The 14,350-nt window shown below is 44.9% G+C and overlaps 1 protein-coding gene across 1 annotated transcript; it reads left to right on the top strand.

The window, feature by feature from the left end:
- Positions 1-3,662: 3,662 nt before the first annotated feature.
- Positions 3,663-14,255, top strand: LOC100191303 (Expansin-A13). Its single transcript, NM_001136737.1, has 3 exons — positions 3,663-3,942; positions 4,362-4,677; positions 13,646-14,255. Exons 1-3 carry the CDS (start codon positions 3,786-3,788, stop codon positions 13,953-13,955), a joined length of 783 nt encoding a protein of 260 aa, NP_001130209.1. The 5' UTR covers positions 3,663-3,785; the 3' UTR covers positions 13,956-14,255.
- Positions 14,256-14,350: the final 95 nt, after the last annotated feature.

Raw genomic sequence — 14,350 nt, forward strand, 5'->3', positions numbered from 1 at the left:
ACTAATTAGCTCATTTAGTTTTTCCTTTTGTTCCATGTTAAGGTTGGCAAAAAGAACGCGCAAGTTATCCTCCTCATTGCTAGCATCATCCTCATCACTAGAGGTATCATATTTAGTGGAGGATCTTGATTTTACCTTCTTCCTTTTGCCGTCTTTTGCCATGAGGCACTTGTGGTCGACGTTGGGGAAGAGAAGTCCCTTGGTGACGGTGACGTTGGCGGCGTCCTCGTCAGAGGAGGACTCGGTGGAGCTCTCGTCGGAGTCCCACTCGCGGCACACGTGGGCATCGCCGCCCCTCTTCTTGTGGTACCTCTTCTTCTCTCTTCTCTTGCCCTTCTTGTCGTTATCCCTGTCACTGTCACTTGATAATGGACATTTAGCGATAAAGTGACCGGGCTTACCACACTTGTAGCAAACCTTCTTGGAACGGGATTTGTAATCCTTCCCCTTCCGTTGCTTGAGGATTTGGCGAAAGCTTTTGATGATTAAAGCCATTTCCTCGTTGTCGAGCTTGGAGGCGTCTATTGGTTGTCTACTCGGTGTAGACTCCTCCTTCTTCTCCTCCATCGCCTTAAATGCCACCGGTTGTGCTTCGGACGTGGAGGGATCATCAAGCTCGTTAATCTTCTTGGAGCCTTTGATCATGCATTCAAAGCTCACAAAATTCCCGATAACTTCCTCGGGGGTCATTTGAGTATATCTAGGATTACCACGAATTAATTGAACTTGAGTGGGGTTAAGAAAAATGAGCGATCTTAAAATAACCTTAACCACCTCGTGGTCGTCCCACTTCTTGCTCCCGAGGTTGCGCACTTGGTTCACCAAGGTCTTGAGCCGGTTGTACATGTCTTGTGGCTCTTCCCCTTGGCGAAGTCGAAAGCGACCGAGCTCCCCCTCGATCGTTTCCCGCTTGGTGATCTTTGTTAGTTCATCACCCTCGTGCGCGGTCTTGAGGAGGTCCCAAATCTCCTTCGCATTCTTCAACCCTTGCACCTTGTTGTATTCCTCCTTACTTAGAGAAGCAAGGAGTATGGTTGTAGCTTGAGAGTTGAAGTGCTCGATTTGGGCCACCTCGTCCTCATCATAATCCTCATCCCCTACGGATGACACCTGTGCTCCAAACTCAACAACATTCCATATACTTTTGTGGAGTGAGGTTAGATGAAATTTCATTAAATCACTCCACATAGCATAATCTTCACCGTTAAAGGTTGGCGGTTTGCCTAATGGAACGGGAAGTAATGGAGTATGTCTAGATGTACGAGGATAGTGTAAGGGGATCTTACTAAACTTCTTACGCTCTTGGCGTTTAGAAGTTACGGAGGGCGCATCGGAGCCGGAGGGCGCATCGGAGCCGGAGGTCGATGTTGATGAAGTGTCGGTCTCGTAGTAGACCACTTTCCTCATCCTCTTGTGCTTGTCACCACTCCGATGCGGCTTGTGGGAAGAAGATTTTTCCTTCTTCTCTTTGTGGTGAGAAGAAGATTTCTTCTCCTTCCCTTTGTTGGAGGAGCTCTTCTTCTTCTCCTTCCTCTTGGTGCGGGACTCTTCCGATGAAGTGCTCCCGTGGCTTGTAGTGGGCTTTTCGCCGATCTCCATCTCCTTCTTGGCGTGATCTCCCGACATCACTTCGAGCGGTTAGGCTCTAATGAAGCACCGGGCTCCGATACCAATTGAAAGTCGCCTAGAGGGGGGGTGAATAGGGCGAAACTAAAATTCTCAAAAATAATCACAACTACAAGCCGGGTTAGCGTTAGAAATATAATCGAGTCCGCGAGAGAGGGCGCAAAACAAATCGCAAGCGAATAATGAAGTGAGACACGCGGATTTGTTTTACCGAGGTTCGGTTCTCTCAAACCTACTCCCCGTTGAGGAGGCCACAAAGGTCGGGTCTCTTTCAACCCTTCCCTCTCTCAAACGGTCCCTTGGACCGAGTGAGCTTCTCTTCTCAAATCACTTGGGAATCAAGCTTCCCGCAAGGGCCACCACACGATTGGTGCCTCTTGCCTCAATTACAAGTGAGTGTTTGATCACAAGAAGGAATGCGAAAGAAAAGAAGCGATCCAAGCGCAAGAGCTCAAATGAACACTACAAATCACTCTCTCTAATCACTAATGCTTTGTGTGGAGTTGGGAGAGGATTTGATCTCTTTTGGTGTGCTTTGCAATGAATGCTAGCTCTTGTATAGTGGTTGGAAGCTGGAAAACTTGGATGCAATGAATGTGGGGGTGGTTGGGGTATTTATAGCCCCAACCACCAAACTTGACCGTTGGTGGAGGCTGTCTGTTCGATGGCGCACCGGACAGTCCGGTGCACACCGGACATGTCCGGTGCCCCAGCCACGTCACCAGTGCCGTTGGAATCTGACCGTTGGAGTTCTGACTTCTGGGCCCGCCTCGATGTCCGGTGGCGCACCGGACATGAACTGTTCAGTGTCCGGTGCGTCGGTATGGGCGCGCCTGCCTTCTGCGCGCGCTGCGCGCGCATTTAATGCATTGCAGGTAGCCGTTGGCGCGAAGTAGCCGTTGCTCCGAGGATGCACCGGACAGTCCGGTGCACACCGGACATGTCCGGTGAATTATAGCGGAGTAGCCTTCGTGAAAACCCGAAGCTGGCGAGTTCCAGAGCCGCGTCCCGTTGGAGCACCGGACACTGTCCGATGTACACCGGACAGTCCGGTGAATTATAGCGCGCCGGCTCTGGATTTTCCCGAAGGTGACGAGTTGGAGTTGGAGTCCTCTGGTACACCGGACACTGTCCGGTGGCACACCGGACAGTCCGGTGCGCCAGATCAGAGGTGCCTTCGGTTATCCCTTTGCTCTTTTGTTGAACCCAACACTTGGTCTTTTTATTGGCTAAGTGTGAACCTTTGGCACCTGTATAACTTATACACTAGAGCAAACTAGTTAGTCCAAAGATTTGTGTTGGGCAATTTAACCACCAAAATTATATAGGAACTAGGTGTAAGCCTAATTCCCTTTCAATGACGAACTATCTCATTCTTCAAACCCAACACACTATTTGTTCTCTGCTAAAAGCATATATACTTATGTTTGGTTTTGAGAATTAATGGCAATATAATGTTATTGTAACTAATATATCATTTTGCAGTTATACGTCATAATAATGCAGAAAAATGGGTTCAAAAGGATTGCATGCTCCGGTTAATAGAGATCGGCAGTCGGTTTAAAAAGGGATATTCAAAAAGGTTCAGAATCTGGTAGTTCTAGGTTTACTAGTTAAACACCATTGATGCATTGCATTCATGTCTACCACCCAGCCTTCCGATTCCTTTCTGCGTCGACTCCTTTCCACTCAGTAATCCATACAAAACAAACACGGACTTGTAATTTAGTAGTTAGAAGAGTTTATCCTAAGTTTAACTACCTATGAAAATGATTGTTTAGATTTTGGCAGTGCTTTTAGTGCTACGACCACGTTTTTATTAACGATAAAACGTTTCTAATTTATCGGTCTAAACTTCGAAAATGATTACGCGATTAGAGTTTACGTACATACCTTTACAGAAGTCATACTGTGTAATCTAAAATCTAAATAAAAGCATGTAAAGGCTACTTTAAAAAACACTCCCAACTAAAATATCATGTAAAAACATCTATAAAAGCAGGAAGCCCCCCAGAAAACCAGTAAAAAGTACCCAAGCTGAAAGGACAACACTTGCAGAGTTCCGCCTCTCGGAACCTCACTCCTTCCTCTCCCAGTCCCCAGCTTCACCGAGGCATACGGCATACCATACCGGCACCGGCAGCGAGCAGTCGGGAGCCATGGCTCCGCCGCTCCTGCTCTTCTTCCTCCTCCTCCCCCTCCTCACGGCCCTCGCTGACGGACACCAGCACCTGTCCTCCTACGGCTCCTCCGCGCTCTCCGATTGGCGCCCCGCCAAGGCATCCTACTACGCCGCCGACCCCGAAGACGCCATCGGTACGCTTCCAAACTTGCCTGCATTCATTACTCTTACTCATCCCATCGACCGCAATCCTGTCAGCCGTCCTTGGGCATCTTTAGTTCGTCGTACCAATGCTGCAAGCACGCATAAAGATTTCTCTTCCAGGGTGCCACTGGAACGAAATTTCCCCCCGAACCGCGCGTTCGGTTACCGGAATTATGCGTCCGTACGGTTTATTGATTGATTCCGGCCGCACGGTGCTACCCGTAGAGGCTTCGTTTTATTTTGAACTAAATTATATTCCGGACTGTGGTTTGTTTGGGATTATAATTTATTCAGATTATATAATTCATTTTATTTTGAACTAAATTATATAATCTAGGTAGATTATAATCCTAAATAAACACCTCCTAAATGTCTACTCCTAATTCTTGCTCCGCTATGCGGCGTGCAGGTGGGGCGTGCGGGTTCGGGGATCTGGGGAAACACGGCTACGGGATGGCGACGGTGGGGCTGAGCACGGCGCTGTTTGAGCGCGGTGCGGCGTGCGGCGGCTGCTACGAGGTCAAGTGCGTCGAGGACCTCAAGTACTGCCTCCCCGGCACCTCCATCGTCGTCACGGCAACCAACTTCTGCGCCCCAAACTACGGCCTTCCCGCCGACGCCGGCGGCCACTGCAACCCGCCCAACCACCATTTCCTCCTACCCATCCAGTCGTTTGAGAAGATCGCGCTCTGGAAGGCCGGCATCATGCCCATCCAGTACCGCCGGTACGTGCCACTGCTGCTGCTGCTAGATCTGAGTTTTTTCTTTCTTTCCTAACGCTCTTTGTGTGAAACTGTGAAAGCGCTTGCTGACCTAGAATTGTGTTGCTTTGCTCAATGTGGAACCCAAGAAAAGCTGTTGAATTGCTAGTGTCCGTTGGTGAGGAAAGTGTAGAGGAAGTGGAAGTGGACCCTCTTTGCGGTGTCATATGTCAACTTGTGTGAGCGTTTCAACCAGAACAAGATAGTTTCATCAGTTGTCACGGCCCTTTGGGTTTTGGCTATCAACAAAACTACATAGTTTCTCAAAACAAAAAACTTACTAGTCCTAAAGTAAGTGTCGCTAGGGTCTATGTGCAGTCAAAAAAATTTAAGTTTAACTGGGTCTGTAGAGAATATTAGCGACATCTGTATCTCTAAATAATAAGTTATGAAAATAGATTCATTCACCTATCTAATGATACTAAATATGTACTATAAATATTAATATATATTTTGAAACAAATAAAGATTAATACTTTCTCATATATATGTGTTCAAAGTTAAAAGCATTTGAATCCTCGAGAAGCATTATGTGAGAAATATTATTTTCCATTGGTTGCTTCTGAGAAGTGCCATAACTATCATGGTAGCCAGAAAGAAATGTGTCAACCACATCTGCACATTTTCGCAGGCATTTAACAGCCAACAGTTTTATCATAAGAAACAACGTGCAGTTCATTTCCTTCTTGGGGGAACATGGCTACATGAGATGTCCCTTTATATTGTTAGGGCATGTACAACCTAGACACTGCTGCACGGTACTGTTGGATCTTTTATGGGCTTGGCCCATTTATTGAATAAACTCTATGGTGTGTAATGGTGGAGAATACCAATAGTACCACATTGGAAGTCCAAGGGTCTTTTGCCTTGACTTATATGGTGGGATTTATTCCACTTAACTTGAGAAGTCAAGAAATGGACAAGGGCGTGCCACACGCGCGCGCGCGCGCCGCCGCCGCCGCCGCCGGCCGGGCCGGGCGTGGCGTGGCGTGGCGTGGCGTGGCGAGGCGAGGCGAGGCAGGCAGGCAGGCAGGCAGGCAGGCAGGCAGGCAGGCAGGCAGGCAGGCGAGCGGGCGTGGTGTGGTGTGGTTGTGTTAATTTTTAGCACTCACTAACCGCGTCAGCCGAGTGACCCTGTCTCTTCGTCTGCCGAGTGACCCTGTCTCTTCGTCAGCCAGCCGAGTGACCCTTCTCCTTCAGCTGCCGACTTATGGCGTGACTCGGCAAGAGCTGGCCGACTCATGACATAACTCGGCTAGAGCTGGCCGACTCTTGGCGTGACTCGGCGACCTTTCTCCTTCAGCTTCCCTCTGCGAGAGGTTAAATAGAGGAGCACCCCTGTCACTCGGTACACACGAGAAACACTTTCAGTCTCACAATCCAGCAGCCGAGTGAGGGTATTTCCATCTCGTGACTCTGCGCGCACAGAGAAGCGAGAGGGCAGGTGCCTCCGAAGCCGGTGCCGTTCGAGACCTTGCACGAGGGATCGGCAATTAGGTTTTTGGGGAGCGTCTACGCGACTGCCCAAAGTCTTCTTCCTGCTGACATGACAAGTGAAGTTGGACAAGGATCTAGATCCTCGGAGCGCATGGCAGGGTATGATCAATTCATCTCCTTACTGTTTTTCATTCTGCAAATTATATATGTTCATTCCTGCTGTTTTATTTATAGCCATAAATTTATCCAATCTGTTTTGTCGTATTATATCATGACGTGTCTGATGCCTGATCATACTAGTAATATAATAAATCTGTTTGTCTTAATTTTACAGTCATGCTGTTTATATTGTTATCTGTTTATTTCCAGTTGTTCTGCAATAATCCATGAACCATGTTTATATGCTTATTTTATTTATATGAATTACATGCTTCATATGCTTTGTGTTCTCATGATCCATATTGTTATGGATATTTTTGAGATCACGTTTTCCATGTTTGATTATCTATTATATGTCATCATCATAATGTTAATTTATGGAATTAAAATAATACAGAAAATGCCTATATTTCTAACAATCCAAAAACCTAATGTTAGGCATTTTTCTGTCAGAGGTTTTGCTGCTGTGCTAAAGCCTGATCCTTTTTGACGGTAAAAACTTCTTGATATGGAAAGCTAAAATGGAATTGTGGCTAACTGCAATGTCTTGTTTTCATGCCGCTGAGGGCAAGCCTGCCAACTTACCTCCTGAGGATGAGGCTAAGTTTAAGGCTGAAGACAACCTCTTTCGAGGAGCAGTAATTAGCGCACTGGATACTAAATTCCAGAAAAGCTATATCATCCTTCCCACAGGGAAAGAGCTGTGGGATGCTCTTGTTGGAAAGTTTGGAGTTACTGACGCTGGTAGCGAGCTGTATCTCATGGAGCAGCTGTATGACTACAAGATGGTTGAGAACCGATCTGTAGTGGAACAGGCTCATGAGTTTCAGGCACTAGCTAAGGAACTCGAACTTTTTCCTTGTCCTTTGCCTGACAAGTTTGTGGCTGGCGGTATAATCGCCAAGTTGCCACCTTCTTGGAAGGACTTTGCTACCTCTCTCAAACATAAGAGACAAGAGTTCAATGTGGAAGAGCTCATTGGTACTCTTGATGTTGAGGAAAGGGCTAGAACAAAGGACAGTGGAAAAGGTGTTGAGACCTCTACTGCTAATGTGGTGCAGAAGAGAAACTTCCGCAAGTTTAACAAGAAGAAAAACCAGAACAAACAAGAGAATGCAAATAAACCTGTTCATACAGCACAGTTTAAAAAGAAGAAGAACAACAACAAGGGAAAGGGAGGTTGCTTTGTCTGTGGCAGTGATCAACATTGGGCTAGAGAGTGCCCTGATCGCAAGTTCACACAGGACAAGAAATCAGCAAATGTTGTTACCACTGAAACTGAAGAAGGAACATCTGGGTATGGTAATTCTTTACCATTTGTTCTTTCAGTCTGTAATTCACCTGAGTGGTGGATGGACAGTGGTGCAAACATTCATGTGTGTGCTGATGCCTCTATGTTCACTTCCTATCAGGTCGGGAGGTCTGGCGCCTTGTTGATGGGAAATGGGTCGCGTGCTCATGTTCTTGGTGTTGGTACGGTCATTCTGAAGTTTACTTCGGGAAAGACGGTGCCATTGAAGAGCGTGCAGCATGTGCCCTCTATCAAGAAGAATCTCGTTAGCGCTTCGATGCTATGTCGAGATGGATATAAAGTTGTTCTTGAGTCAAATAAATGTGTTGTGTCGAAACATGGTACTTTTGTTGGTAAAGGATATGACTGCGGAGGCTTGTTCCGCTTATCACTGCATGATGTGTGTAATAAACTGGTGAATTCTGTTCATTTTTCTGATGAGTCAGATTTATGGCATTCACGTTTTTGTCATGCAAGCTTTGGCTGTCTTATGCGGTTAGCAAATATAAATTTAATTCCTAAATTTAACTTGGTCAAAAAGTCTAAGTGCCATGTGTGTGTTGAATCAAAACAACCCCGCAAGCCACACAAGGCTGCTGAGGCGAGGAATTTGGCACCTCTAGAACTTGTTCATTCTGATCTGTGCGAGATGAATGGAATTTTGACCAAAGGTGGTAAAAGATACTTTCTCACTTTTATAGATGACTCCACTAGATTTTGCTATGTGTATCTTTTAAAAACAAAAGATGAAGCGTTCAATTTTTTTTTAAGGCCTATAAAGCTGAAGTTGAGAACCAACTTGAGAGGAAAATAAAACGTTTAAGGTCCGACCGAGGTGGAGAATATTTCTCTAATGTGTTCGATGAGTTCTGCGTGGAACATGGTATTATTCATGAGAGGACACCGCCATTCTCACCACAATCCAATGGGATTGCTGAAAGGAAAAACCGCACTCTAACAGATTTGGTGAATGCCATGTTGAGTACAGCGGGATTATCCAAGGCATGGTGGGGTGAGGCGATTTTGACAGCATGTCATGTCCTGAATAGAGTTCCAACAAAGAACAAAGAGATCACACCATTTGAGGAATGGGAAAAGAGAAGATTAAATCTCTCATATTTGCGCACTTGGGGTTGTTTGGCTAAAGTGAATGTGCCAATCAACAAAAAGCGTAAACTTGGGCCTAAAACTGTTGACTGTATATTCCTTGGGTACTCTTTTCACAGCACTGGGTATATGTTCTTAATTATAAAATCTGATGTGCCTGATATGTATGTTGATACTATCATGGAATCAAGAGACGCAACATTTTTTGAGAATGAGTTTCCCATGAAGAATACACCTAGTGATATAAGTCATGAGACTATAATTCACCATGAGCACGAACTGTCGATTCCTATAGATCATGCTGAGGATTCTCACGTGCACATCCCTGAGGAGGATGACACTATAGTCACTCGAAAGAGCAAGAGACAGAGGGTTGCAAAATCCTTTGGTAATGACTTTATAGTGTACCTTGTGGAAGACACACCAACTACCATTAGTGAGGCATATTCCTCTCCTGATGCTGACTTATGGAAGGAAGCAGTAAGGAGTGAGATGGAATCTATTATGTCTAATGGAACTTGGGAGGTCGTTGACCGTCCTTATGGTTGTCAACCTATAGGTTGCAAATGGATCTTCAAGAAAAAGCTTAGGCCTGATGGTACAATTGAGAGGTACAAGGCAAGGCTTGTGGCCAAAGGATATACCCAAAAGGAGGGTGAAGATTTCTTTGATACCTACTCACCAGTGGCTCGATTGACTACAATTCGCACATTGATAGCCGTGGCAGCCTCTTATGGTCTTATCATTCATCAGATGGATGTTAAGACAGCTTTCCTAAATGGAGAGTTGGATGAGGAGATCTATATGGATCAGCCAGAAGGGTTCATTGCGGATGGTCAAGAGAACAAGGTGTGCAGGTTGATAAAATCATTATATGGCCTAAAACAAGCACCTAAGCAATGGCATGAAAAGTTTGATAATACTCTTACAGCCGCTGGCTTTGTTGTAAATGAATCTGACACGTGTGTATACTATCGGTATGGTGGGGGTGAGTCTGTTATGCTGTGTCTTTATGTTGATGACATTTTGATCTTTGGATCAAATCTCAATGTGATTGAGGAAGTTAAAAATCTTCTATCGAGCAATTTCGAGATGAAAGATTTGGGAGAGGCTGATGTCATTCTAAACATCAAGCTTGTTAGAGAAGCTGATGGTGGGGTAACTTTGTTACAATCCCATTATGTGGAAAAGGTATTGAGTCGCTTTGGCTTTAGTGACTGTGATCCTGCTCCAACACCTTATGACCCCAGTGTGCTATTAAGAAAGAATCGGAGAATAGCAAGGGATCAATTGACATACTCCCAGATCATTGGCTCGCTCATGTACCTTGCAAGTGCAACAAGGCCAGACATCTCTTATGCTGTGAGTAAGCTAAGTCGGTTTGTGTCGAAACCAGGAGATGATCACTGGCGTGCTCTTGAAAGAGTGTTGCGGTATTTGAAAGGTACTATGACATACGGTATTCATTATACCGGAAACCCAAAAGTGCTGGAAGGCTATTGTGATGCCAACTGGATTTCTGATGCTGATGAGCTTTATGCCACAAGCGGATATGTGTTTCTGTTTGGAGGTGGCGCTGTTTCCTGGAAGTCTTGCAAGCAGACTATCTTAACGAAGTCTACAATGGAAGCAGAACTCTCAGCATTAGACACTGCTGGGGCTGAGGCCGAGTGGCTTCGTGATTTCCTGTTGGACTTACCGGTGGTTGAAAAACCGATACCGGCTATTTCCATGAACTGTGACAACCAAACGGTGATTACAAAGGTTAACAGTTCTAGGAATAACATGAAGTCTACAAGGCATGTTAAGAGGAGATTGAAATCTGTCAGAAAGTTGAAAAACTCCGGAGTTATAACTGTGGATTATGTCCACACATCAAATAATCTGGCAGATCAATTCACTAAGGGTCTATCACGCAATGTGATAGAAAGTGCATCGAGGGAAATGGGTATGAGACCCATGTGAGATCTACTCTAGTGGTAACCTGCTCTATGTGATCGGAGATCCCGTGAAGTAGAGTGGAGAAACAAGCTAGGAGTAGATTGTGAGGAAAGATCCCTTCTTTAACTCATTTCTGATGCACATCTTTCCTATCTGTAAGGCAGGATGGTTTTTACCTTAATGTATTCCAAGAGTCTTATAAAGGTGAGATGTTGTCCTACAGAACATCTTCTGAGGAATACACCTATATGAGTCAGACTGCTAGTCACAGTCTATGGGATTTGGGTAATCCCTAAATACTCATGAAAGGCACTGAAGTGTGACTTATATGCTTCTAAACAGCGGGAATACCCTTCTGCAGCCTAGTATCGGCAAAGGATTTGAGTGAATCTTAATTCGCACAAAACTGTCAATTCAAGGCATAGTCCATTGTTCAGTTGTGAATAAGTGAAACTCTTATTCTAGATGGATGTTCAACTTAACAGTCTCCATCGAAACACTGGTATATCAAAGGATTGTGATTCTGATACTTCATCATTACAAACCCTAGAGTTTGGTGGGGATTGTTGGATCTTTTATGGGCTTGGCCCATTTATTGAATAAACTCTATGGTGTGTAATGGTGGAGAATACCAATAGTACCACATTGGAAGTCCAAGGGTCTTTTGCCTTGACTTATATGGTGGGATTTATTCCACTTAACTTGAGAAGTCAAGAAATGGACAAGGGCGTGCCACACGCGCGCGCGCGCGCCGCCGCCGCCGCCGCCGGCCGGGCCGGGCCGGGCGTGGCGTGGCGTGGCGAGGCGAGGCGAGGCAGGCAGGCAGGCAGGCGAGCGGGCGTGGTGTGGTTGTGTTAATTTTTAGCACTCACTAACCGCGTCAGCCGAGTGACCCTGTCTCTTCGTCTGCCGAGTGACCCTGTCTCTTCGTCAGCCAGCCGAGTGACCCTTCTCCTTCAGCTGCCGACTTATGGCGTGACTCGGCAAGAGCTGGCCGACTCATGACATAACTCGGCTAGAGCTGGCCGACTCTTGGCGTGACTCGGCGACCTTTCTCCTTCAGCTTCCCTCTGCGAGAGGTTAAATAGAGGAGCACCCCTGTCACTCGGTACACACGAGAAACACTTTCAGTCTCACAATCCAGCAGCCGAGTGAGGGTATTTCCATCTCGTGACTCTGCGCGCACAGAGAAGCGAGAGGGCAGGTGCCTCCGAAGCCGGTGCCGTTCGAGACCTTGCACGAGGGATCGGCAATTAGGTTTTTGGGGAGCGTCTACGCGACTGCCCAAAGTCTTCTTCCTGCTGACATGACAAGTGAAGTTGGACAAGGATCTAGATCCTCGGAGCGCATGGCAGGGTATGATCAATTCATCTCCTTACTGTTTTTCATTCTGCAAATTATATATGTTCATTCCTGCTGTTTTATTTATAGCCATAAATTTATCCAATCTGTTTTGTCGTATTATATCATGACGTGTCTGATGCCTGATCATACTAGTAATATAATAAATCTGTTTGTCTTAATTTTACAGTCATGCTGTTTATATTGTTATCTGTTTATTTCCAGTTGTTCTGCAATAATCCATGAACCATGTTTATATGCTTATTTTATTTATATGAATTACATGCTTCATATGCTTTGTGTTCTCATGATCCATATTGTTATGGATATTTTTGAGATCACGTTTTCCATGTTTGATTATCTATTATATGTCATCATCATAATGTTAATTTATGGAATTAAAATAATACAGAAAATGCCTATATTTCTAACAGGTACTCCAAGTATAAGACACAACTAAAACACAACATAATACAGTGGTCATGTCTAAAACATGTGTCTTACCATATTCATTGTACCAATCAGAGCATTCAATAAATTAAAGTGACCAATCAGCTAGTCTCCTGTCTCGAACATAGAGCTAAGACACTGTGTCTTCGTCAAGATACATGTCTTGAGTTTTTTTACATTCACCCCCCTAGACACACTCTAAGACACAACCTAAGACACCCATTGTACATGCCCTTATGCTACATGTAGTTGTCCTTAACCTCGCTTTCTGTGTTTGTGGTAGCATTTTATGATGATTGGTACTCGGTACGTCCTTTTCAGTCCTACAAACTATCTATCTGACAGATGACTCTTCGTATTAGACAACTTCAGGAAGTGACTAAGGGCATGTACAACCCAGATACGGCTGCACGGTACTCCAAGTATAAGACACAGCTAAAACACAACATAATACAGTGGTCGTGTCTAAAACGTGTGTCTTACCATATTCATTGTACCAATCAGAACATTCAATAAATTAAAGTGACCAATCAGCTAGCCTCTTGTCTCGAACATAGAGCCAAGACACTGTGTCTTCGTCAAGATACATGTCTTGAGTTTTTTTATATTCACCCCCTTAGACACACTCTAAGACACAACTTAAGACACTCATTGTACATGCCCTAATCTGGTACTTCCAGTGCCAGAGGCAAACAGAATACAAATATGCTTGGCACATGCATTCATAAATTAGTCAAATACTTACCGGATATTTTCAGTGCCATTGAAAAGATATTTTTATGAATTTTTACTTATATGTGCTGTGAAATATTCTACTAATGTTCAATCATCATTATGTGAATATAAGTGACACTCTGCAGTGTGAGGTGCATGTTGATAAAATGTGCTGCTATCGGATTTATTTCCTGATCGATCTATATTCAGAGGGAGGTCTGAGGATATTTGGCTGAAATCATCCACACTGCTGTCTCTTTGCGCTATTTCAGACTTTTATTCCCAAAACTTGTTGCATACTATCTCATTAATCACGGCCAGTGTTTCCATAAAAATATACAATCACTGTCAACTGTGCTTTTAACCCTCTCCAACATATGTTAATATATAATGCAGCTGACCAAAGCCGCATGATAACATGTTAAGAATAAAGCAATAGCGACCGATGTTAGACTGAGCTTACATTTGACATGTTTCCTTGCTTGTTTGCAGTGTTAAGTGCCTCCGCGAAGGTGGTGTCAGGTTCTCCGTCAACGGTCGGCACTTCTTCTTCACAGTCCTAATCAGCAACGTTGGTGGCGCGGGTGATGTTAGGTCTGTGAAGATCAAAGGAACGGAGCTAGGATGGCTCCCTATGGGCCGCAACTGGGGCCAGGTGTGGCACATCAACTGTGACATGAGGGGACAGCCTCTATCGTTTGAGCTCAGCTCAAGCGATAGCAAGACGCTGACCAGTTTCAACGTCGTGCCCAAGGATTGGGAGTTCGGCAAGACATACACGGGGAAGCAGTTTCTTCTGTAGAGAATGGAGTGCCGCAAGATCAGCTTACAGTTCCTCATTTTTCTTCTGATCCTACGAGTTGGGCTGTGGTGTATGTATATTCCTCTGCAGAAGAAGCAATATCGTTATTAGGAGAAAATCACTTAGTGCAGGGCTCAGATAGTTACTATGGCTCATAACGCCTTTTCATGTACCCTTCATAGTTGTCTAAAGAGGCTTGATGTATCATTCAAAATAGGAGGCCGGATTCGGGTATGTCCGGTGTATTACAATATATTTTTTTTCCTGGCAAGCAATGATAAAATGTCTCTCCATTTCTGTACTTGCAACCTGTCACAAGGGCAGCAACTGCATCTCTGTTTCTTTTGAATGAACTCTTATTTATCAGTCAGTCAGGTTAGGCTAAACTCTGACAC

Source organism: Zea mays, chromosome 10, assembly GCF_902167145.1.
Source record: "Zea mays cultivar B73 chromosome 10, Zm-B73-REFERENCE-NAM-5.0, whole genome shotgun sequence".
Taxonomy (NCBI): Eukaryota; Viridiplantae; Streptophyta; class Magnoliopsida; order Poales; family Poaceae; genus Zea; species Zea mays.